Consider the following 26,447-nt stretch of genomic DNA (forward strand, 5'->3'; position numbering starts at 1 on the left):
TTTGTTGGTTGGTTTGTCGTAGTAGTGTCTAGTGGGGTATATTGGAGAGGGAATGCTATCACCTCCAGGTAGGTGTGTGTGTCCCCTGTGTGCTGAGAGTGTCAAGTTCTTGTCCAGTTCTGGCATTTAGGTCGCCACAGACTGGTACATGTCTCTGGGCCTGGAAGTGAATGATCTCCCCATCTAGGATGGAGAAGCTGTCATCAAGTATGGGGATTCTTTTGGGGGATATAGGTAGCACACAGGAGGACATATTTCTCTGTAGAGATAATTTCCTTTTTAATTTCAAGCCAGAGGTAAAATGCTCCTGTTTGACTAATTTAATATAGTGGGTTAGGTCTTCTCTATACCAAATCAGCATACAGTCTATTCTCTGTTTCACACTTGGGAGTTTGGTAGATGGGACTACCAGGTGTGTGTGTGTGTGTCTCTCTCTATCCCTCTCATTAAATTCAAAGGGCTTAATTGGCATAGGAAACATTGCATTGCATTGCCAAAAGTAAACATTACACTCACAAGTTTTAAAATAATATAGACATTTCAAATGTTATATTATGGGCTATGCACAGTGTTGTAACAATGTGCAAATAGTTGAAGTATGAAAGGGAAAATAAATAAACTGATTGGTTGTATTTACAATGTTGTTTGTGCTCCACTGGTTGCCCTTTTCCCATGGCAACGGGTCACACACCTGTCTGCTGTGACTGCACACTGTAGTTCACCTAACAGATATGGGAGTTTATCAATGTTTGATTTGTTTTCAAATTATTTGTGGATCTGTGTGATCTGTAAGAAATATGTGTCCCCAATGTGTTCATACATTTGGCAGGAGGTTCGGAAGTGTAGCTCTGTCTCTCTCTCTCCATCTGTCTCTGTGGTTGTGTCTACACTTGATACCTACATGCTGCTTCTGCTATCAGAATACGAAGATCGCACTGAAAAAAGACACGTCTAGATGCTCAAAAGTTGCTTTGTGGTCTGATTGTGTTCAGATCTGTCTGGCCAGCAGGTGGTCAGGGATGCATTGTGTGTGGATTTCTCCTCAGTCTGGACACAATCAGGCTACCAAAAGCACATACAGTGGGCTACGTCATCTGCTACGTCATCAGCACTCCTCCCACAAGTCTCCTCGTGTGGTTTGGGACTGAGAGGCACTTTTTCATTAAAGCATTGGAGGAAATAAGCAACTAGCATGTGAGGAACGTGTTTGCTTGTCTCATAAATGCTAGCTAATTTTTTTTTTGCTTGGCTAGAGTTATGCTGACCCGTTTGCAATCCCTTTTAGCGTTGCATGCTACCTATAGTTAGCGCCAGTAGTTAGCTACTGCCATCAGTTGTTGTGTTATTATCATATTTAGCCTATTCCACCATTTATAGACTGCATATTGGCATTTGAATATAGCGCGGGAAAAGGGAATCAGGACACACTGGACACGGTAGACACAGTTACATGTAGCTGTAGATGCATGACATTTTCTGAAGTCTAGACACAGCCTTTCTTTCTCTCGCTCGGTCTCGCTCGTCTTTCTCACAGGATACACATTAAACAGAGTCGAGAAGTGACTGTACCAGTCCTTCTTTTCCCAAATTCCTCTAGAACATCATGTGAGTCTGGTGCTGGGGAAGGATTATGGATTTCATTATCATCAACCTTGAGGTGGAGTTTAGCGAAACAAAAGCGACTCGATCATCCAATCCTCAAACGTTGACCAATGGCCAATCAGCCTCTTAAAGCCTTCTCTCAAACACAAGCCTATAAAAAGAGTTATCGTTTTCTGTAGCCTGGATAGATAAAGATGTCTGGATCTCCTCCTCTCGTGTCCTCCTCTTCTCTCCTGTCCTCTTCTCTCCTTTTCTCTCTGTCCTGTCTTCCTCCTATGACAAACAGTACTTGCCAAAACAGGAAGTAATTTTAGTTCTATGCTAGTTTCATAAGTTTTTCCCTTAAATGTCTCATTAGAGGAATGTGAATGGGCACCTGTATTACCTTTTATTATCAAATGAACAACATCACATAAAAGTACATTTTTTTTTGAGCTAGCTTCCCCGCACCTCTCTGATTCAGAGGGGTTGGGTTAAATGCGGGAAGACACATTTCAGTTGAACTCATTCAGTTGTACAACTGACTAGGTATCCCCCCTTTCTCTTTAAGGTAGTGTCTTAAGGCACTGCTCAAATATTTCTTAAACCTGTTCCCAGACTATCGGCTGTGCTCTGCACACTCCAGTTTCTACCCTTGCACAATAACAGACAGACAAATAGCCCTTCGTTCTATCTGCAGGTGTAATTGATACCAATGTTTCTGTCCTTCGATGGGCCCCAGGATCTCCTGGCCCCTCAGCCTCCTGCCTAATCAATCAGGATATTGATATCCCCCGTCCCTGGTCCCCTGGTCGATGAGTGCTAAGAGTGAGCACCTGACTATTAACTACTGTGTGGGTGGGGAGGTGTTGGATGACACGCATACACTAACAACATTGTCTTGTTAGGTACATTGTGGTTTTTGGCACAAAAAATATATATATTTTTTTTCTTTCAAAAATACTAAAATCGCCATGAAATCTGCAAAAATAATTGTTTCATTTAGGAAATCTGTTCACCAAGTATTCCACACATAAATATAAAAATAGACGTGACTGTCTCAGTGTAATCAAGGTATGAAATTATTGTTATTTTCAAATGAACTCTGCAAAAAAAGAAACATCCCTTTTTCAGGACTCAGTCTTTCAAAGATAATTAGTAAAAATCCAAATAACTTCACTGATCTTCATTGTAAAGGGTTTAAACACTGTTTCCCATGCTTGTTCAATGAACCATAGACAATTAATGAACATGCACCTGTGGAACGGTCGTTAAGACACTAACAGCTTACAGACGGAAGGCAATTAAGATTACAGTTATGAAAACTTAGTAAAGAGGCCTTTCTACTGACTCTGAAAAACACCAAAAGAAAGATGCCCAGTGTCCCTGCTCATCTGCGTGAACGTGCCTTAGGCATGCTGCAAGCTGTTGGATCGGAGGGTGAGGGCTAGGGCCATTCCCCCCCAGAAATGTCCTGGAACTTGCAGGTGCCTTGATGGAAGAGTGAGGTAACATCTCACAGCAAGAACTGGCAAATCTGGTGCAGTCCATGAGGAGGAGTTGCACTGCAGTACTTAATGCAGCTGGTGGCCACACCAGATACTGACTGTTACTTTTGATTTTGACCCCCCCCTCCTTTTGTTCAGGAACACATTATTCCATTTCTGTTAGTCACATGTCTGTGGAACTTGTTCAGTTTATGTCTCAGTTGTTGAATCTTGTTATGTTCATACAAATATTTACACATGTTAAGTTTGTAAACTCAGCTTACTTTCAGCAATCTCTTTTTGGGCTTAGTTGTGGTCAATTTGCAGTGTACAAATTATTGTAATTACGTTCCGGCTCTCGGACAATAATCGGCCCACGGCTGAATCTAGTTGCCAATCCCTGATATATAGTATTCATTTTTTATATCTGTGTCCATATTGTCCATTACTTTCTAGTGGATAGACCATATGGTTCAAGAGAATGGCCTAATGAATGAAAAAAACATGCATTCAACAATGCAATTAACTCTGTAAATTAACATTTACAACAAAGACGTATTGACATAGTGATAAAAATAAGTGTGTAAAAAAATACATAAAGGGTTTTTCATGCTGAAACCCTCAAGCTTTTTTTTTTATATATCATATTAAATTTTAAAATATAGATTTTACATGTGATAAGGCCTCACAGAGGGCCAGAGATAATTAGGCAAATGTGATAATCTGAAGTATTCAAAAAGGCCACTAGATGCCATCTGATAAAATTGCAAATATTCCTTGAAAGTTACCGAAGTTCTGGTAAACTTCAAAAGTTTACAGTTGTATACCCTCCCTTTGCAACCCTGCTCCCACCAATCAATACAGTATGCATCACTGGCACTCGCTCTTCTCTCTGAACCTAAGATTCAAGAACATCTAGTGACTATCGCTCCAAATGTCAAACGCTCTCTGGCTACCAAGCTTTTGTTTTCCCCCCTGCGAGCGATTGATCCAGCCTACACACTTTAGAGAGAGAATGATGGAGGTTGCTGTGTTCTTGGGGACCTTCAATGCTGCAGACATTGTTGGGTACCCTTCCCCAGATCTGTGCCTCAACACAATCCTGTCTCGGTGCTCTGTAGACAATTCCTCATGGCTCAGTTTTTTGCTCTGACATATATTGTCAACGGTGGGACCTTTATATAGACAGGTGCGTGCCTTTCCAAATCATGTCCAATCAATTGACTTTATCACAGGTGGACTCTAATCAATTTGAAGAAACATCTCAAGGATGCACCCGAGCTCAATTTCGAGTCTCAAGGCAAAGGGTCTGAATACTTATGTGAATACGTTTTTTTATTATTTACATAAAAATCTAAAAACCTGTTTTCGCTTTGTCATAATGGAGTATTGTGTGTAAATCGATGAGGATTTTTCATTTATTATTTAATCCATTTTAAAATAAGGCTGTAACTTAACAAATTGTGGAAAAAGTCGAGGGGTCTGAATAATTTCCGAATGCACTGTACCTCCATCTCCAAAGTCTGACAATGGAGACTGTGTTCCCTAGCCGGCCGGACGCTCTGCGGTCCATTTGTGGTTGTCATGAAGTGTGCGTGGTTTGTGGGTAATTGTATCACTGGCATCAACCACAGATGCAGCTTTCTGCATTTTTATTTCCTAATGTACTGTGCCTTTCAGCAGTGAGTTGCAATAGACAGAAGCAACCTATATTGTTAATACTTAACAGGCTGCTTTGGGACGGCAGTGTAGCCTAGTGGTTAGAGCGTTGGACTAGTAACCGAAAGGTTGCAAGTTCGAATCCCCGAGCTGACAAATCTGTCATTCTGCCAGGCAGTTCAGGGGCAGACGGCCTGTTCCCAGGTCGTCATTAAAAATAAGAATTTGTTCTTAAATGACTTTTAGTATTGGCCTAGTTAAATAAAGGTTTAAAAAATGTTTTTTTTTTTTTTTTAATGAAGAACAAACAAGATCTAGAAAAGATCAGGTAAAAAAATGTGAAGCTTTTTTTGTATGGTAGAACCTGGCCCGGGGCATTCTCTATGATAAGTGTATGTCAAATGAGTGGGTGTGTAGATTAGTGCATTGCGTGTGTGTGTTCGAGAGTGTGACGATGTCCTGTATCTTCCCTGTCAGCTCCTGTCACCTCTACTGTCACCTCTACTGTGCAGCACAGCTCCAACCCACACAGCTACTGTCACCTCTCATCTCTCTCCTCTTCCACTAAGCAGCCCAAACACACATTCACTCAGGCACAAAAACATGTGTCAATAGATAAACATAGGCACACACCTACATATTTAGCTATTTACACACTCACTCACTCAGTGCTTGACTCATTTTGAATTGGCAGCCTGACAAAAGAGGAGTTTTTAATTTGTCTATCCATCCTACTCACCTCCAGTGACTTGCCCAAAATGAACTTCTACCAACAGAACATGTCCTTATTTCTCTTTAATAGTCTTCATTCTTCCTCCCCCACACGTTCTCCCCCTCAATCTCACAAAGCGTACTACTCACTTAAAAATAGACTGCTATCGCTTTGTGGGGAGGGATGCTCTTTGGTAGTTGCAGTCAGATCTGATCAATAGTTACATACTGTATCCATAGATTCAGTCCTCTTTGAACAAGTGGAGAGTCCTGTTTAACAAACTGAGTGGTATAGGAAGGCTAAGTGCAATCACAAGCAAGAGAAGGCTTGAAACATCTAGTTTAGTTGGTGGATAAGTCCCATAGCCCTCAGCTGTGTGGCGTTATGGAGCCTTTTGTGGGTTAGTTTTCCTGTGAGATATCACCTTAGTAATGTCAAGGATAGAGAGCAAGGACAGGTGACTGTCTGTCTTCCTATCTATTCATGTGTTGTTGGTTCTCTTATTCATCATTCAGTACCTAAGGTGGGGAGAAGTCTGTCCATAATAAAGTGCTGCTTTACCTTCTTAGCAGCACTATCAACAAGGCAGGTCCTACAGGCCCTAGTTTTGTCACACCTGGACTAAAAACGAACTTAGGAAAATTGCAATTGACTCAGAACAGGGCAGCATGGCTGTCCCTTGAATGTACACAGATAACTAATATCTCTCCTGGCTCAACGTGGAGGAGAGATTGACTTCATCACTAATTGGATTGATGAGCAGTATTGACATGTTGAATGCATCGAGCTGTCTGTTTTGAACTACTAGCACACAGCTCAGACACCCATGCATACCCCACAAGACATGCCACCAGAGGTCTCTTTCACAGTCCCCAAGTCCAGAACAGACTATGGGAGGTGCACAGTACGACATAGAGCCATGACTACATGGAACACTATTCTACATCAAGTAACTGATGCAAGCAGTAAAGTGTTATTTTAAAAAAGTATTAAAATACACCTTATGGAACAGCGAGTGACTGTGAAGAAACACCAACACACACACACACACACACACACACAATATCATACGCATTACACACGTTAGAGGTTGACCGATTCTGATTTTTCAACGCCGATACCGATTATTGGAGGACCAAAAAAGCCGATACCGATTAATCGGCCAATTTTTTTATTTTATTTTTATTTGTAATAATGACAATTACAATAATTACAACAATACTTAATTAACACTTATTTTAACTTAATATAATACATCAATAAAATCAATTTAGCCTCAAGTAGATAATGAAACATGTTCAATTTGGTTTAAATAATGCAAAAACAAAGTGTTGGAGAAGAAAGTAAAAGTGCAATATGTGCCATATAAGAAAACTAACGTTTAAGTTCCTTGCTCAGAACATGAGAACATATGAAAGCTGGTGGTTCCTTTTAACATGAGTCTTCAATATTCCCAGGTAAGAAGTTTTAGGTTGTAGTTATTATAAGACTATTTCCCTCTATACCATTTGTATTTCATTAACCTTTGACTATTGGATGTTCTTATAGGCACTTTAGTATTCCAGTGTAACAGTATAGCTTCCGTCCCTCTCCTCGCTCCTCCCTGGGCTCGAACCAGCAACACAATGACAACAGCCACCACATAGAAGCGTTACCCATGCAGAGCAAGGGAAACAACCACCCCACAAGGCTCAGAGCGAGTGAAGTTTGAAACGCTATTAGCGCGCGCTAACTAGCCAGCCATTTCACTTCTATCACACCAGCCTAATCTCGGGAGTTGATAGGTTTGAAGTCATAAACAGCGCAATGCTTGATGCACAACGAAGAGCTGCTGGCAAAACGCACGAAAGTGCTGTTTGAATGAATGTTTACGCTCCTGCTTCTGCCTACCACCGCTCAGTCAGATACTTAGATACTATGCTTGTATGCTCAGTCAGATATATGCAACACAGGACAAGCTAGATAATATCTAGTAATATCATCAACCATGTGTAGTTAACTAGTGATTATGATTGATTGTTTTTTATAAGATAAGTTTAATGCTAGCTAGCAACTTACCTTGGCTTACTGCATTCGCGTAACAGGCAGTCTCCTTGTGGAGTGCAACGAGAGAGAGGTAGGTCGTTATTGCGTTGGGCTAGTTAACTGTAAGGTTGCAAGTTTGGATCCCCCGAGCTGACATGGTGAAAATCTGTCTTTCTGCCCCTGAACGAAGCAGTTAACCCACCGTTCCTAGGCCGTCATTGAAAATAAGAATGTGTTCTTAACTGACTTGCCTAGTTAAATAAAGATTAAATAAAGGTGTAAAAAAAATAATTTAAAAATTAAAAATCGGCGCCCAAAATGTTTTTAAAATTGTATAAACTGCCTTAATTTCGCTGGACCCCAGGTAGAGTACTGATCCATAATAAATAAAAATACAAATTAGAATCAAACCACATATCTTGGTAAGGAAAGTAAACTGCAGGTTTATTATGCACAATGGTGTTTTCAAGGTCAAGAAATGGTTCTCGTTAGAGAAATAAGATAGAGGGCAGGTCCTGTAGAGAAAGGTATTGACTATTTCATTTAAATGCAATACCACCAACTTTCAATCACTGCGTCTGACAGCAGTTTGCATCACAACCCTGGAAAACATTCGTTGTTGTTTTATTCCATGTCTGTTTTATAGGCCCATCTTCACTGTGTCCTGCTCTTTGATGGGACCACACTTTGTTCTATAATGAAATAGCAAAGTGATAAGAGTAAATTGGGCTCATTGCCTTTGTTTTCTGCGAGGCTTATATCTGTTTTAATTGTGTATCTATTACCATTAGAAAACCCCATTAGGGATAGTATCCATTAACAGTCATGTTTTCTTGTTCTTACTCTCATCCTGCCCTGCATGTGTGACAAGTCTATGACATTATCAGTTGGCAGGGGAACAGATTTGAATGTCCACACTGACGTTAAAGATATTTATAACTAACCCAAGATGGTACATTCGTGTTGTTTTCAATGGGAGCAAATGTAGCATAGTGGGCAGAACAAGCACACGCTAGTGAGATCCTAGTGGCGCATTCTAGCATGTATATTTACATATTTCCTTTGGGGAATATTCTTCTCTGTGAACCGCATGTGTGCAATAACTTAATTAGCCTTTTTTTTTTACTTTGGAAAATATACAAAACTTAGTGCACTATGTTCGTAACAGATTCTAGCTTTGAGAACAGAAAACTGTATTGCCATCGGGCTTTTATTTGACAAAAAAATCAGCAGAATGTTGGCCCAGTTCCATCTCGCTCCATACTCTCCCACTGCTGGCCACTGGGCTTCCTCTCCTCACCATATTTGATGGGGAGGGGAAATAACAACCAGATGCTTGAGATTTCTACATCCGGTGAAACATCTGGCTTCTTGTTCTGTCTGTGCTGGCATCCTGAAGGTGAAGCTAGCATACATGAATACGTTAAGATCTACAGGTAACTGTCAAAATAAAGGAAACACTTGAGTAAATGATGGATACAAAGTATATTGAAATCAGGCACACAGGCTTGGTTCCTGAGTTAATTAAGCAATTAACATCCCATCATGCATGTATAGAAATGCTGGGCGGGCCATTATTTTGGCTACCATGGCTATGCCCCTATAAGATGGCAATGACCCCATCAACATATTAGTGGTCACTGAATGGTTTGATATGCATGAAAACGATGTAACCAACCAGGGTTGGTCCCTGGATGGGAGACCAGATGCTGCTGGAAGTGGTGTTGGAGGCCCACTAGGAGGCACTCTTTCCTCTGGTCTAAATTTTTTTATCCCAATACCCCAGGGCAGTGATTGGGGACATTGCCCTGTGTAGGGTGCCATCTTTTGGATGGGACATTAAACGGGCGTACTGACACTCTGTGGTCACTAAAGATCCCATGGCACTTATCGTAAGAGTAGGAGTGTTAACCCCAGTGTCCTGGCTAAATTCCCAATCTGGCCTTCATACCATCATGGCCATCATCCCCAGCTTCCAATTGGCTCATTCATCCCTCCTCTCCCCTGTAACTATTCCCCAGGTCGTTGCTGTAGATGAGAATGTGTTCTCAGTCAACTTACCTGGTAAAATAAAAAATGATATGCCATGGCCATCTGTCACCAGATCTAAACCCAATTAAATACATGGGAGATTCTGGAGCTGTGCCTGAGACAGTGTTTTCCACCACCATCAACCAAACACCAAATGATGGAATTCTCGTTGATGAATGGTGTGGCATCCCTCCACTTGTAGAATATATGTCAAGCTGCATTGAGCTGTTCTTGTTCATGGTGGCCCAACAACCTATTGGTGTTTCCTTTATTTTGTCAGTTACCTGTATTAAGGGTAATTGTTTACACGATGTTTAATTAATTTAACAAATCTCTTTATCATTCATGAATTCACACCCCTCTGAGATGCTCAATTACAAATGCCAGTATCCTTTTATAATGTCCTCAAAATAGATATGCTAATTAATAACCATCATAATCACTTCTTCACAGTGTTTGAACATCAAGGAAATTAGCCTAATACGCGCTGAGAGACAATCCACTTGCGTATTCACAGAAGGTTCCTGTCTTCGTTGGATACAATGGTGCCTGTAGAGACGATAGAGGGCCCCGCTTTATAATCTATTTGGGGAATTCAACAATTTTGTTTGTTAATTTGTTGGAATGAAAATGCTCAATGATGACCTGGTTATTAATGACTAGTTTAGTTTCACTTTTAATGGTACATAAAATGTGATGAATAGTCTATGAATGGTCTATGGATGGTCTATGGATGGTCTATGGATGGTCTATGGATGGTCTATGGATGGTCTATAAATGGTCTATGGATGGTCCATGGATGGTCTATAAATGGTCTATGGATGGTCTATGGATGGTCTATGGATGGTCTATAAATGGTCTATGGATGGTCTATGGATGGTCTATGGATGGTCTATGGATGGTCTATGGATGGTCTATAAATGGTCTATGGATGGTCTATAAATGGTCTATGGATGGTCTATGGATGGTCTATGGATGGTCTATAAATGTTTATTTATGTTCTTGTCTGTTTCTGTGTCTTTCAGGATGTAGTCTGGGGATTGAACTCCTTGTTTACCGTAAGTACCTTTTAATCAATAAACTGATTTGAAAATTATCTTAAAATGTGTTCGTTCTTGGTGTACAGTGCCTTCTGTAATGGGTGATCTATCACCAGCAACACACAGAGGGTACCATAACACATAGGGTATACAGTGCCTTCAGAAAGTATTTACAGTGGGGCAAAAAAGTATTTAGTCAGCCACCAATTGTGCAAGTTATCCCACTTAAAAAGATGAGAGAGGCCTGTATCGAGCTGATCACATTAGGATTTTTTATGAATTTATTAGCAAATTATGGTGGAAAATAAGTATTTGGTCACCTACAAACAAGCAAGATTTCTGGCTCTCACAGACCTGTAACTTCTTCTTTAAGAGGCTCCTCTGTTCTCCACTCCTTACCTGTATTAATGGCACCTGTTTGAACTTGCTATCAGTATAAAAGACACCTGTCCACAACCTCAAATAGTCACACTCCAAACTCCACTATGGCCAAGACCAAAGAGCTGTCAAAGGACACCAGAAACAAAATTGTAGACCTGCACCAGGCTGGGAAGACTGAATCTGCAATAGGTAAGCAGCTTGGTTTGAAGAAATCAACTGTGGGAGCAATTATTAGGAAATGGAAGACATACAAGACCACTGATAATCTCCCTCGATCTGGGGCTCCACGCAAGATCTCACCCCGTGGGGTCAAAATGATCACAAGAACGGTGAGCAAAAATCCCAGAACCACACGGACCTAGTGAATGACCTGCAGAGAGCTGGGACCAAAGTAACAAAGCCTACCATCAGTAACACACTACGCTGCCAGGGACTCAAATCCTGCAGTGCCAGACGTGTCCCCCTGCTTAAGCCAGTACATGTCCAGGCCCGTCTGAAGTTTGCTAGAGAGCATTTGGATGATCCAGAAGAAGATTGGGAGAATGTCATATGGTCAGATGAATCACAATGTGATTTTCTGGATTTTTTTTTTCTCATTTTGTCTGTCATAGTTGAAGTGTACCTACGATGAAAATTACAGGCCTCATCTTTTTAAGTGGGAGAACATGCACAATTGGTGGCTGACTAAATACTTTTTTGCCCCACTGTATACCCCTGGACTTATTCCACATTTTGTTGTTACATCCTGAATTCAAAATGGATTCATTTGACTTTTTTCTTGCCCAGCTGCTCTCAATACCACATAATGTCAAAGTGAAAACATGTTTTTAGACATTTTTTTCAAATGTATTTGAAATGAAATACAGAAATATCTAGTTTGCATACAGTAAGTATTCACACCCCTGAGTCAATACATGTTAGAATCACCTTTGGCAGTGAGTACAGCTGTGAATCTTTCTGGGTGTGTCTCTAAGAGCTTTGCAAACCGGGCTTGTACACATTATTCTTTTTTAAATTCTTCAAGCAATGGCAAGTTTGTTGTTGATCATCGCGAGACAGACATTTTAAAGTCTTGACATAGCTTTTCAGGCCGATTTAGGTAAAAACTGTTTGAAAGTCAACATCGGCCTCATGATTAAATCGCTGAGCGGTTTGCTTCCTCTCCAGCAACTGAGGAAGGACGCCTGTATCTTTGTAGTGACTGGGTGATACACCATCCAAAGTGTAATTAATAACTTCACCATGCTCAAAGGGATATTCAAATTCGTTTTTTTTATACATCTACCAATAGGTGCCCTTCTTTGCTAGGCATTAGAAAACCTCTTGTCTTTGTGATTGAATCTGTGTTTAAAATTCACTGCAGGGCTGAGGGACCTTACAGATAATTATATGTGTTGGTTGCAGAGATGAGGTAGTCATTCAGAAATCATGTTAACGCTGTTATTGCACCCAAAGTGAGTCCATGCAACTTATTATGTGACTTGTTAAGTACATTTTTACTCATCAACTTATTTAGGCTTGCAATTACCAAGTGGTTGAGTACTTATTGACTCAAGACATTTCATTTGTTTATACATTTTTATAAATGACTAAAAACATAATTCCACTTTGTGTGTAGTCTAGTGACAAAGAAACTGAATTAAATGCATTTTAAGTTCAGGCTGTAACACAACAAAATGTGGAAAAAGTCTCAACGGGTGTGAATACCTTCTGAAGGCTCTGCATAGGCCCATGTATGAGGAACAGGTAGACTGAGGATGTTAAAATCTCTTATTTAACAGCACAAAAATGAAAAAGTGTAATATCTTCACACGTGTTCTCAAATTGCCATCTAAAAGAGAGATTGTTCAAGAAATATGCTTAAAATGTGTTTCTTATATTGTAAAATAATAACACATCACGAGAATGGTCGCACATGATCAGATAAGCCTGAAATTTCCTTTTTTCATCCTTTTTATTGAAAATCTGTTATCTGTGACATTTTCGTCCGATACCAATATATCGGTAAAAGGCCAATTTCAGCCACTAATATCGGTGAACCGATATATCGGACGGACTCTGGTGGTGCTGCAGCCTGATGCTCAGTCATGGCCTGATGCTTAGCTTTTAATCAGGAAGTGAGGAGCTCGCCACACAGGCCTAGCCGCCATTTTATCTCCCTAATAACACAATGCGCCTCGCTCGCCACGCACACAGTCTCTATGGCAACAGGATTATTACACTACTTTGTCAGTTAGTATCAGACAACAACAAACCTAATAGTCTGGCAAGTGGTTGTTTTGTTTTAATCTTGGTTAGCAGGTTGTTGTTGTTTATTTAAACCGTTTTTTTGTAAACTTCCGCTGTCTCTCTCTCATTTCCCTCAGGATCTACTTAACTTTGATGACCCGTTGAACATTGACGCGGCCGAGCATCATCTGCGTGATAAGGTAACGAAACCAACCAGTCCACCTGGAGGGAGGTCATCTTCCCTCTATCCTGTACATGGCCTTACATGAACAGCATGAAGTTGGAATTGTTGTCAGAAAGCTCTACAGGTAGAATGTGAAGTAGTTCTGTAGAACTCTCTCTCACCACCACTGGACTGTGAGTGGGTCAAATGGACGTTTCAGAACCACTAGGGACTAGGCTGTAGTGTATGTCTCTCTCTGTGTGTCTAAGCAGGGCACTATATAGTAAATAGGGAGCCATTTGGGATGCACCCTATGTCTCATTCTCCCTGCAGGAGACAGACCAGTGTGTCGACGTGGATTAACTTACATCCTGTTGTACACACTGCTGCTGAAACATCCAGCCAACCAGGCTGCCAAGAGCTGGTCTGGGATCAGATGTTCCCAGAGGAACTTACATCCTGACACATTAACTACCGGAACAGCGAGCCCCTAAGTCAGCCCCCCAAGAGGTGATCTGGGAACCTCAGATCCCAGAGGAACTTACATCCTGACACACTGACTACCGGAACAGCCAGCTCCCCCAAGAGCTGGTCTGGGATCAGACTGTTGTTGACATGAGTGATTGGATTCACTGTGATGCATCTCCTACCATACTGCAGGCCTAGCCTAGTAGCACCATTGCAGAGAGACAGAGCTAGCAGCTGTTCCAACCGCTCTATAATTAAACTGTGGTGGGACCACTCGCACTCGCTCCCAAATAGTGCTCGGCTGGGGTTTGCAGTACTCCCCAGGTGCTCCCCAGTCCCCAGCCAGGCATGTGCTTCACTGCAGAGAGACGGAAAGAGCAGCTTAATATCTCAACAGCAGGGCAAGACTACTGTACTGTCTCCATGGACTCATGCTTTATTACAGGTGGTTTACAGCCTACGCTCCCTAAAACACTTCAGTGAGCAGGCCTTTCAAATCGACCTGGAAGGATAGTGACCTCATCCCGCCAGTAGAGGATGCCTGGTTGCCCTTTAAAAGTGCTTTCCTCTCCATCTTAAATAAGCATGCCTCGTTCAAAAAATGTAGAACTAAGAACAGATATAGCCCTTGGTTCACCCCAGACTTGACTGCCCTTGACCAACACAAAAACATCCTGTGGCGTTCTGCATTCGCATCAAATAGCCCCCACGATATGCAACTTTTCAGGGAAGTCAGGAACCAATATACTCAGTCAATAGGTAAAGCTAAGGCTAGCTTTTTCAAAGAGAAATTTGCATCCTGTAGCACTAATTCCAAAAAGGACACTGTAAAGTCCATGGAGAATAAGCACCTCCTCCCAGCTGCCCACTGCACTGAGGATAGAAAACATTGTCACCACCGCTAAATCTACGATAATTGATCATTTCAATAAGCATTTTTCTACGGCTGGCCATGCTTTCCACCTGGCTACCCCTACCCCGGCCAACATCTCAGCACCCCCTGTAGCAACTTGCCCATCCCCCCCCCCCCCCCCCCCCGCTTCTCCTTCACCCAAATCCAGACATATTCAGATACTCTGAAAGAGCTGCAAAATCTGGACCCCTACAAATCAGCCGGGCTAGACAATCTTGACCGTCTCTTTCTAAAATGATCTGCCGAAATTGATGCAACCCCTATTACTAGCCTGTTCAATCTCTCTTTCGTATCGTCTGAGATCCCCAAAGATTTGAAAGCTGCCGCGGTCATCCCCCTCTTCAAAAGGGGAGACACTCTAGACCCAAACTGTTACAGACCTATATCCATCCTACCCTGCCTTTCTAAAATCTTCAAAAGTCAAATTAACAAACAGATCACCGACCATTTCGAATCCCACCGTACCTTCTCCGCTATGCAATCTGGTTTCCGTGCTGGTCATGGGTGCACCTCAGCCACGTTCAATGTCCTAAACGGTATCATAACCACCATTGATAAAAGACAGTACTGTGCACCCGTCTTCATCGACCTGGCCAAGGCTTTCGACTCGGTCAATCACCACACTCTTATCAGCAGACTCAATAGCCTTGGCTTCTCAAATGACTGCCTCACCTTGTTCACCAACTACTTCTCAGATATAGTTCAGTGTGTCAAATCAGAGGGCCTGTTGTCCGGACCTCTGGCAGTCTCTATGGGGGTGCCACAGGGTTCAATTCTCGGCCGACTTTGTTATCTGTATATATCAATGATGTTGCTCTTGTTGCTGGTGAGTCTCTGATCCGACACCATTCTGTGTACATCTGGCCATTCTTTGGACACTGTGCTAACAAACCTCCAAACGAGCTTCAATGCCATACAACACTCCTTCCGAGGCCTCCAACTGCTTTTAAATACAAGTAAACTAAGTGCATGCTCTTCAACCGATTGCTGCCCGCACCCGCCCGCCCGTCTAGCATCACTTCTCTGGACGGTTCTGACTTAGAATATGTGGACAACTACAAATACCTATGTGTCTGGTTAGACTGTAAACTCTCCTTCCAGACTCACATTAAGCATCTCCAATCCAAAATTAAATCTAGAATCGGCTTCCTATTTCGCAACAAAGCCACTCATGTTGCCAAACACACCCTCGTAAAACTGACTATCCTACCGATCCTTGACTTCAGCAATGTCATTACAAAATAGCTTCCAACACTCTACTCAGCAAACTGGATGTAGTCTATCACAGTGCCATCCGTTTTGTTACTAAAGCCCCATATACTACCCACCACTGTGACTTGTACGCTCTCGTTGGCTGGCCCTCACTACATGTTCGTCGCCAAACCCACTGGCTCCAGGTCATCTGAAAGTCTATGCTAGGTATTGCCCCACCTTATCTCAGCTCACTGGTCACCATAGCAACATCCACCCGTAGCACGTGCTCCAGCAGGTATATCTCACTGGTCATCCCCAAAGCCAAAACTTACTTTGGCCGCCTTTCCTTCCAGTTATCTGCTGCCAATGACTGGAACGACTGGCAAAAATCACAGTAGCTGGAGTTTTATATCTCCCTCTAACGTTAAGTATCAGCTGTCAGAGCAGCTTACCGATTACTGTACCTGTACACAGCCAATCTGTAAACAGCACACCCAACTACCTCATCCCCATATTATTACTTACCCTCTTGCTCTTTTGCACCCCGGTATCTCTACTTGCACATCATCATCTGCACATCTATCACTCCAGTGTTAATGCTAAATTGTAATTATTTTGCCTCTATGGCCTATTTAAATCAAATCAAATCAAATTGATTTATATAGCCCTTCGTACATCAGCTGATATCTCAAAGTGCTGTACAGAAACCCAGCCTAAAACCCCAAACAGCAAGCAATGCAGGTGTAGAAGCACGGTGGCTAGGAAAAACTCCCTAGAAACATAGGGAGACATATTTAGTGCCTACCTTCCTACTCTTCTACATTTGCACACACTGTACATATATTTTTTTATTGTGTTATTGGCTGTGAGTTTGTCTCTGTGTTGTTTGATTTTGTCGCACTGCTTTGCTTTATCTTGGCCAGCTTGCAGTTGTAAATGAGAACTTGTTCTCAACTGGCCTACCTGGTTAAATAAAGGTGTTCTCAACTGGCCTACCTGGTTAAATAAAGGTGTTCTCAACTGGCCTACCTGGTTAAATAAAGGTGTTCTCAACTGGCCTACCTGGTTAAATAAAGGTGTTCTCAACTGGCCTACCTGGTTAAATAAAGGTGTTCTCAACTAGCCTACCTGGTTAAATAAAGGTGTTCTCAACTGGCCTACCTGGTTAAATAAAGGTGAAATAAAAATAAAATACAGGAAAGGTCAGGCCTTCAGTCTGTTGGCCACTTGCAGCAGGTCAATATCGGCACCGCCTCCTCCTGTGTAGAATGGAGGCTTTGACTGCCTGGCTTGGTGATCGGTTCATACCGGTTGGTTTCGCACACCAACACCTCAAGCCCTGTTCAAAAGTCAGATTGGGCTTGAGGAACACGAACTAGAGGAAAAGAGACCGGAGATAGTATGTGAGGGAAGGAAGGAACATGCTAAACTGATTTCTGAGAGGAGGCGGGAGAGGAGGCGGGAGAGGAGGCGGGAGAGGGGGCGGGAGAGGGGGCGGGAGAGGAGGCGGGAGAGGAGGCGAGAGAGGTGGCGGGAGACAGGAGAGGAGGCGGGAGACATGAGAGGAGGCGGGAGAGGAGGCGGGAGAGGAGGCGGGAGAGGGCAGAGGAGTGCGGGAGACAGGAGAGGAGGCGGGAGAGGGCAGAGGAGGCGGGAGACAGCAGAGGAGGCGGGAGACAGGAGAGGAGGCGGGAGACAGGAGAGGAGGCAGGAGACAGGAGAGGAGGCAGGAGACAGGAGAGGAGGCAGGACCTACAGGAAGTATTTATTTCAATGGATGGTGTCCTCTGGTCTCTACAGTCCTGAGGGATACGGTGTTGTCTTTCGTCTCTAAAGTTCTGTCTGTTTAACCGTCGCAAGGCCTGTGCAGTGAATCTGTGTTCTGCAACATTACACACCTAAAACTTCCACCTTTTACAGTAGGAGTAGTGGTTGACATGTAGTTATTAACCAGTGCAGTATGTGCACATGTGCCGGATGTTTGTTTGAAAGCTATTAATCCACTTTAAAGTATATATTCTTTAATATGAACATCCTCGCTATTAACATCCTTAGATGAGTTGCCAACTAAGTATTAAAATGTTTAATTCAAATAACTCCTAAAGCTCTTAGAATTATTTATATCTTCAATGAATGCAACATCATTTGCATATGACTTATCCATACATTTCCTTATGTGTTTTCCAGTTAGCCTCTAGCATGGTCTCTATAGTACAATGCCTGGAGCTGTGCATTCAGACATGTATTTGCATATTATTTACATACAATTAGTTATATTCACTTAAAAACACTGTCTTCTGCAGACCTCATATTTCTCAGCTTTGTGAACTTCAGCCTTTCTACCAAACGGGCTGGGGGCTGGGGCTGGGGCTTGGGGCTGGGGATGTGGGCTGGAGCTGGGGGCTGGAGCTGGAGCTGGGGATTTGGGCTGGAGCTGGGGATGTGGGCTGGAGCTGGGGGCTGGGGGCTGGGGCTGGGGGCTGGAGCTGGAGCTGGGGATGTGGGCTGGAGCTGGGGATGTGGGCTGGAGCTGGGGATGTGGGCTGGGGATGGGGGCTGGAGCTGGGGCTGGGGGCTGGGGCTGGAGCCGGGGGCTGGAGCTGGGGACTGGAGCTGGGGGCTGGAGCTGGGGGCCAACTGTGTTGCTGTGGCAGCCATTTGGTCACATTAGGAGTATGGATCCTTCTGTGTGATGGTCTGTCCATCCTGTCTGTCTGAATGATGCTGCTCAACTGGCCGGGCAGGCAGAAGGCTCTGTTGGGGAGACGACTCATCTCTCACACACCACTGTAACTGTAAGGTTGTTGTTCAGAGCAGCCATTCAGACCAATTACAGAGAGTTACAAAGAGACTAGTGTCCACAGGCCATATTGGGCTTCCTACACAGTGGGCCCCAAAACACTCAGGTAACAAGGTGCTACGCTGTGAACTACGCTGTGAACTACGCTGTGAACTACGCTGTGAACTGCACTGTGAACTACGCTGTGAACTACACTGTGAACTGCACTGTGAACTACGCTGTGAACTACACTGTGAACTACGCTGTGAATACGCTGTGAACTACGCTGTGAACTACACTGTGAACTACGCTGTGAACTACGCTGTGAACTATGCTGTGAACTGAGAAACCCCCTTGTGTCAGAACAGCACCGGTGATCACTACTGTGACAGGTTCCCCTGGACAGTACCAGAGATCACTACTGTGACAGGTTCCCCTGGACAGTACCGGTGATCACTACTGTGACAGGTTCCCCTGGACAGTACCAGAGATCACTACTGTGACAGGTTCCCCTGGATAGGACCGGTGATCACTACTGTGACGAGTTCCCCTGGACAATACCGGTGATCACTACTGTGACGAGTTCCCCTGGACAGTACCGGTGATCACTACTGTAACGAGTTCCCCTGGACAGTACCGGTGATCACTACTGTGACAAGTTCCCCTGGACAGTACCGGTGATCACTACTGTGACGAGTTCCCCTGGACAGTACCGGTGATCACTACTGTGACGAGTTCCCCTGGACAGTACCGGTGATCACTACTGTGACGAGTTCCCCTGGACAGTACCGGTGATCACTACTGTGACGAGTTCCCCTGGACAGTACCGGTGATCACTACTGTGACGAGTTCCCCTGGACAGTACCGGTGATCACTACTGTGACGAGTTCCCCTGGACAGTACCGGTGATCACTACTGTGACGAGTTCCCCTGGACAGTACCGGTGATCACTACTGTGACGAGTTCCCCTGGACAGTACCGGTGATCACTACTGTGATGAGTTCCCCTGGACAGTACCGGTGATCACTACTGTGACGAGTTCCTCTGGACAGTACCGGTGATCACTACTGTGACGAGTTCCTCTGGACAGTACCGGTGATCACTACTGTGACGAGTTCCCCTGGACAGTACCGGTGATCACTACTGTGACGAGTTCCTCTGGACAGTACCGGTGATCACTACTGTGACGAGTTCCTCTGGACAGTACCGGTGATCACTACTGTGACGAGTTCCCCTGGACAGTACCGTTGATCACTACTGTGACGAGTTCCCCTGGACAGTACCGGTGATCACTACTGTGACGAGTTCGTCTGGACAGTACCGGTGATCACTACTGTGACGAGTTCCCCTGGACAGTACCGGTGATCACTACTGTGACGAGTTCGTCTGGACAGTACCGGTGATCACTACTGTGACGAGTTCGTCTGGACAGTACCGGTGATCACTACTGTGACGAGTTCCTCTGGACAGTACCGGTGATCACTACTGTGACGAGTTCCCCTGGACAGTACCGTTGATCACTACTGTGACGAGTTCCCCTGGACAGTACCGGTGATCACTACTGTGACGAGTTCCCCTGGACAGTACCGGTGATCACTACTGTGACGAGTTCCCCTGGACAGTACCGGTGATCACTACTGTGACAGGTTCCCCTGGACAGTACCGTTGCACCTATTTGTTTTTCATATCAGGAAAAACTCACTTGCCTGAAGTCTCATCATCCCTATTTACTGAATTTGTTACAGCTTCTACAATGGTGAGTGGAGGAGTCAAGCGCAGAGAGCAGGTAATTCAGTTCGTGGATATTTTATTCCATAGACTGTGGAGTCACGACATGCAAAACACAGGGGCGCATGAAACAACCCGTCCCAAAATACAACGGACTAAAACTGTCCGGAAAAGATACTCTTTACACTCATACACCAGATAACAGGAAACAAGCCCGCACAAATACCCAGCGGGCCTAGTGCCCTTAAATAGCCTACAAACAAACAGTAACTCAAAACAGGTGTACCCAATTAAACCCAATAAACAGAAACAAACGGAAAGGGAATCGATGGCAGCTGATAGGCCGGCGACGACGACCGCCGAGCGCCACCCGAACAGGAAGAGGCACCATCTTCGGCGAGATTCGGGACAGAATTTGAAGGTCAATTTGATTTACACCACTCTGCAGGAAATGGGAAAATGAAAATGAGCAGGAATGTTTATCGAAACTGACTGAACTAAACGTTTTCTGCTGTGTCAGAATGATTCTCAAGCCAGCTCCCCTGTGGCGTTGAAAATGGCTGAGTGGCGCTAGTAACAGCTGGTGAAGCCAGGTCGGGTGTTGGTGTGAGTCAGGTCCACAATCAAAGCTAAGTAAAGGAACAGTGGCCCATGCAATATTCCCTCAAATGTTTCTCAGCACTCAGTACATTTCAGGTCTGCTGAGCGAAGACTTGAACATTGTGAAAATTCTGTGCAACTTCCAGTGTGCTTTTACTGTGAACACTGAGGCTGTACCCGCTCTGTTAGTTTTAACAGTGACTGAGTAGGCTATTGTGGCAATTTGATCATAACTAAGGCCCACCAGAGTGGCCCACCAGAGTGGCCTACCATCAAAAACAATGGAGAAAATGCATCCCATAATATTTTTACATGGAAATAGCTGTTCTATCATTCAGCCTACAGTAGCAGCCAATGTGTGGTGTTCAATGTAGACCTACATTCCATGAGACTTTGGGGGGGAAACATGCAGAGCTTGACATTAACCTGTTTATCCACTTGTCCTTTAGACAAGGAGGTGACTGAAAATGTTGTTTGATGCAAGAAACCACTTTACAAAATAAAATGCATTACTATTCACATACCATTATTACAGATAATCAGACACATTATGCTACCCTATTGGCTACTTAGCTTATTCAAACCTGTCTCGAAATACAACACTGCTACTTTAAGACAAAAAAAGTTATTTACCTGACTCACTATTCAAAGATGTCTAGAAATGTACATGGTTTGTGCTCTTGTAGGAAGAAATCCCTCCCCTATTGCTGACTACAAATGATCTATAACTGTGCTGATAACTCACTAACTAGTAAAGGATATGAACAAAACTTGCACACGTTGCTGCATGCAGCTCTGGCTTTGATCTCAAAACAAGCACATCTACTCAGGACCACAGCTGTAAACACAGTCCAGTTCAAAGTAAATGGCACAGATCCATATTTGGCAATGGTCTATTTTCATATAGGCCTACTGCAGCTCTGATTGGTTATGCCACACCAGTCTGTGTAGAGTACGGGCTGAGTCATGTGTGTTAATGCAATATAATCCTACTCCGATGCGTTCTGGAATATCTATTGCGTAGCTTGTTTTGTTTCGGTATGTTGCATTCAAAGTGGATAATATTGTGTGGATTCGATCACAATTACCACAGTAAAGGGAAACATTGATAGTGTTAACTAACAGGGAAAACTCTAGAAGGTTGTGTGAAGTTCAATATCATGCTTCTCTCTGTGGGCTGATAGAGTATTTGTTCTGCGTGACAGTCTCGGGGTGCGCGTGCAGCTTAGAGGGAACATTGTACACGCTTCCTCACACTACCACAGCTCTGTAGTAGTTGTCCCAGCTGCCTCTCCCACCCCCTGCCGAGTGTGATGTCCACAGTCTGTGGTTCTCGGCGTGAGGAGTGTCCAATCTCTGGGTCTCCCCTGACTCTGTAGCTGTGGCATGCCGACAACACCAAGTCACTGTGCAGGAGGGAACTGGGGAACCACAACTCACACGTCCGCCACATAGCACGTCTGCCTCACGAATGCTAAATGACCATGTAACGACCATACTGATGCATCAGTTACCCTGCTTACTGACTCCCCTGTGGTGTCTCTTCACAGGCAGCTGGGACTCAAACTCTCTCGCTCTCTCTTGCGCTCTTTCACTTTCTCTGTCTCTTTCACACTCTCTCTTTCCTTTCTCCCCTCATCTCTCTCCCTCCCTCCATGGGGGTCATACAGTAGTTCTGTGTGAGAGATGGAACATACCATAACGGAATAGACTGCTATTTGATCGTTGACCTTAAAACTATAGCGCCTAATGAAACCGTTGATTAGCCAGGCGAGATGTCTGTCTTGACCTTCATACTGTATGTTTTTTAACAAACACAAAATAATATTGGACCTATATGTTGACATGTCAATGTGGTATTCACCTAGCTGTAGCAATGCCACAGAAAACGGTTGATTTTAAAGTTGGCCACAGCAAACTAACAGCAACATTTCCAGTGATAAGTCACTCTAGCATGGTCAGCCATTCTGCACCATTAATGAGCCCCGGTCCGATGGCTTAGAGAAGCCTTTCCACAAGGTTCTTCTGAGGAACCATGAGGAACCCTGTGGTCTTCTGACTGCATCCTAATGCAAGTCTATGGATCTCCATCCAACACAGGACCAGTTTGTCTCACTGTGGATTAATAGCCAATTAGCCAACTGTTTGTTTGCATGTCCGATCTGGTTCTTCATGGTTCTACATTACATGGTTCTGCATTGTATTGGTTCTACATGGTTCTACACAGTGGTCATTTACGCCATGTATGTCTGTTTCATGAAGTGAAAATCTGGATGGTGCAGAAGTAGTTATTTTCGTTCATTCTGTGAAATCACTATCTGACCTGTGTGATGTCATACTGTCTGTCTAGTGTTTAACTTGGTGGCTGTAGGCCACCTTCAACCCTGACCAAATCTGACCTGAATCGATCCCATCTACCAGCTGAGCCATTGGCCTCCAGAATGTTTTCTCACTAGCCATGCTGTGGCGGTAGAGGGGATTAACAGTGATAAAAGTGAGAGATGAGTGCTGTGAGGTCTCCTTTCTCACCACAGATCTATCTCTCTATCGGCCACCCCCTCCTTTTCATCATCCCATCCACCTCTCCATCCATCCCTCCATTCCTTCCGCTGCCTATCATGACAGCCTCTACTGAGATGGTGTTCAGGTGAGGTGATTACCGTTACATAACCATACTGCTGCTCCTGCCTGCAGCAATAGCATGTACAGCATGCCTGGGCCTCTGAGTTGATAGGGTGTACCAGACACGGTAGTGTTCCACTACCCAGGAAGCCCTGTTGCAACACTGATATGATATATGTTGCTTCCTGCCTGTGGTGCACACAGTGGCGTCAGGAGAGACGAGCAGTTTACAGCAGAATCATATTAATGCTGGGCAGTCTGGTCCCATCTGGACAGTACACATCCAGTTTGGGCTATCAGACTATTTAGACTGGAGGGGGAGTGAGTGTTTGAGGGTCTCTCACTCTGCAGATGGTTCAAACTGTCCCAAAATAGAGAGGAGTATAGAACATCTCTGAACGACGTTCTCCTCACTAAGTAAAATGGTCAAGTCACCTGTTATCTCTGCCTGGTTAGGGAGGAGAGAAGAGGAGCCATGCAGGCCTGTGTCCTGACGTTACCTTGTTTGGTGTAAGAAATTATGTCACAGGGTCACTGAATGCCATTGATTGGTCATTTTTGTGTCTGAAAACTTCTATATGGCCAAACCAAATAATGTCATCTCTCCCATCTGAGTCTAATAAACAAACGTGCCGTATCAATGACAGCTCAGTCAATCATCGCCTGGGAGTCTGGACACTGACATTGATGAGATCTGACAGGAAATTCTGCTTGTCTCTTTTTCCCTGTATTCTCTACCAGGGGAGGGACAGTATGTCATTTTTACTTATTCCCTGAGGAGAATGGTTTACAGGTCTGCATGATTATGTTGAGTCACTCCAGTTTTACTTTTGAAGTCGTTTGAGGACATTGCATTGTACTCTCAATGGACAGTTTATTAGGTACACCAATCTAGTAGTATGGTATGGAAATTGTTATCAAATGACCTAACGTGTGCCAAGAAAACATTCCCCACACCAGTACACCACCTCCACCAGCCTGTACCGTTGACACCAGGCAGGTTGGGTCCATGGCCTCTTACGCCAAATCCTGACTGCCATCAGCTTGATTCATCGAACCAGGCAATGTTTTTCCACGCCTCAATTGTCCAGTGCTGCTTCTTCTTGTTTTTAGCTGATCGGAGTGGAACCCGGTGTGGTCATCTGCTGCAATAGCCTAATGTGACAAGGACCGACGACTTGTGCGTTCTGAGATGCCGTTCTGCACACCACTGTTGTACTGCGCCGTTATATATGTTTGTGGCCCGCCTGTTAGCTTGCACGATTCTTGCCATTCTCCTTCGACCTCTCATTCTGCGAGCTGTTTTCGCCTACAGGACTGCCGATGACTGGATGTTTTTTGTCTGCCGCACCATTCTCTGTAAACCCTAGACACTGTCGTGTGTGAAAAGCCCAGGAGGTCAGCTGTTTCTGAGGTACTATCATACAGAACCACGTTCAAAGTCACGTAGGTCACTTGTGTTGCCCATTCTTACGTTCAATCTAACTGAATGCCTCAATGCCTGACGTGACTCACAGCTGATTTATGCTTCATCCGGTAATGTTGTCCGGAGGCGCAGCATGGAGGATGTGATGCAATTGTGGAGCCTCTGGAGGCTTGCAGAGGCCAAATCGAGCCCTTTTCTGCCATGCGCCTCCCAATTTTTGTAGCAATGCGGAGGGCTCTGTGTAGCTCCGCACTGACATGATTGGTTGACGGTAGGTGGGGGCAGGAGGTCCTGTATAAACACACACTCACTTTCTTGACAACTTCCTTCACAACAGCTCTGCGAAGCGCAAGAAGTATGAATGCCCTGACTTTTACAGAGGCCGTTTCACAGTGAATCCTGTACGAACACTGCAGACATCGGATTGACCATGCAGAGTCTTTCACTGTCTGTAGGAGCGAACCATTTTAGTGAATGGAGTGGTGTACCTAATAAACTGTCTGCTGAGTGTACATCTGAGCTGTTCTGAATGTCATCATTCATCTCCATGATGATGATGATGATGATGATGATCAGTCGTAGTAAAGCCTAATACTATAACACTTTATAACACTGCATATGGAGGTGTATCAAAAGGCAATTGGCCAGGGAAGAAAGGCATGGCCCAATCAGCTTAGCCAAAGCTCCACAATCCACCAGACACCCCTCACATTTATAATGGGTCATATTATTAAGCATAATTACATGGGGCTATTTAATACTCTGTGCTGCACTTGGCTCACTGAGTTACTGCCAAAATATTTGCGGGCTGCAGTGTTATGCAAGAGGGGGAGAGGGGGGTTGGAGGGGGCAGGGGTAGGATGGGGGTGCAGCACAGGAATCCCCGGGGGTCTCAGCTTGGAGAGCTCAGTGTGTTCCGAGGTTCCAGTTCTGTTAGTTCTAAGTCTGTTCTGTCTGCTTAGCTGTGCTGAGGGCTCTTTAACTTAATGCTGTTTGCTTTGCTCTGCTGCTCTAGTCGGACTAGAAAGCTGTAGCACGTTCCACCCAAGGGGAAGTACAACCATTTGCATTCATTAATTTACCTCTTGAAGAGGTGTTTTGAACACTGGTGTACCTGCCTGCTGGCAGGATGAGCTAATTGGGTAGGATTGGTGACATGGTTCAGTTCACTAAGGAATGACCACGTAACAGACAGACGTCATAATCTCTCAGTAAAACAGTCCCTTCTGTAAAACTGATCCCCAGTCATTGTTTGAGGTATTACTGTTTAAAGGGGAATTTATATGGCTTTCACTAAGGACTGATGAGATGCAGTAGATTATGACTCAAATAGCAGGTTTCCAACCAGCCGCCTGACAGTGATTTTCATCCACAGTTTAGAGTGGATTTACAGGGAGTAGAGCCTTCAG

At 44.1% G+C, this 26,447-nt stretch overlaps 1 protein-coding gene across 2 annotated transcripts in view; it reads left to right on the plus strand.

Annotated features, from left to right (window-relative positions):
• The window catches only part of LOC139380898 (NEDD8-conjugating enzyme UBE2F-like), an 86,066-nt gene that overhangs the window by 45,005 nt on the left and 14,614 nt on the right, over window positions 1-26,447 (plus strand). For both annotated transcript variants that reach the window (XM_071124053.1, XM_071124054.1), the window contains 2 exons: window positions 10,521-10,553; window positions 13,283-13,345. In XM_071124053.1, coding sequence (XP_070980154.1) covers window positions 10,521-10,553; window positions 13,283-13,345 — 96 coding nt within the window. The remainder of the gene's footprint in view (window positions 1-10,520; window positions 10,554-13,282; window positions 13,346-26,447) is intronic.

Source organism: Oncorhynchus clarkii, chromosome 22, assembly GCF_045791955.1.
Source record: "Oncorhynchus clarkii lewisi isolate Uvic-CL-2024 chromosome 22, UVic_Ocla_1.0, whole genome shotgun sequence".
In the NCBI taxonomy this organism is placed as follows: Eukaryota; Metazoa; Chordata; class Actinopteri; order Salmoniformes; family Salmonidae; genus Oncorhynchus; species Oncorhynchus clarkii.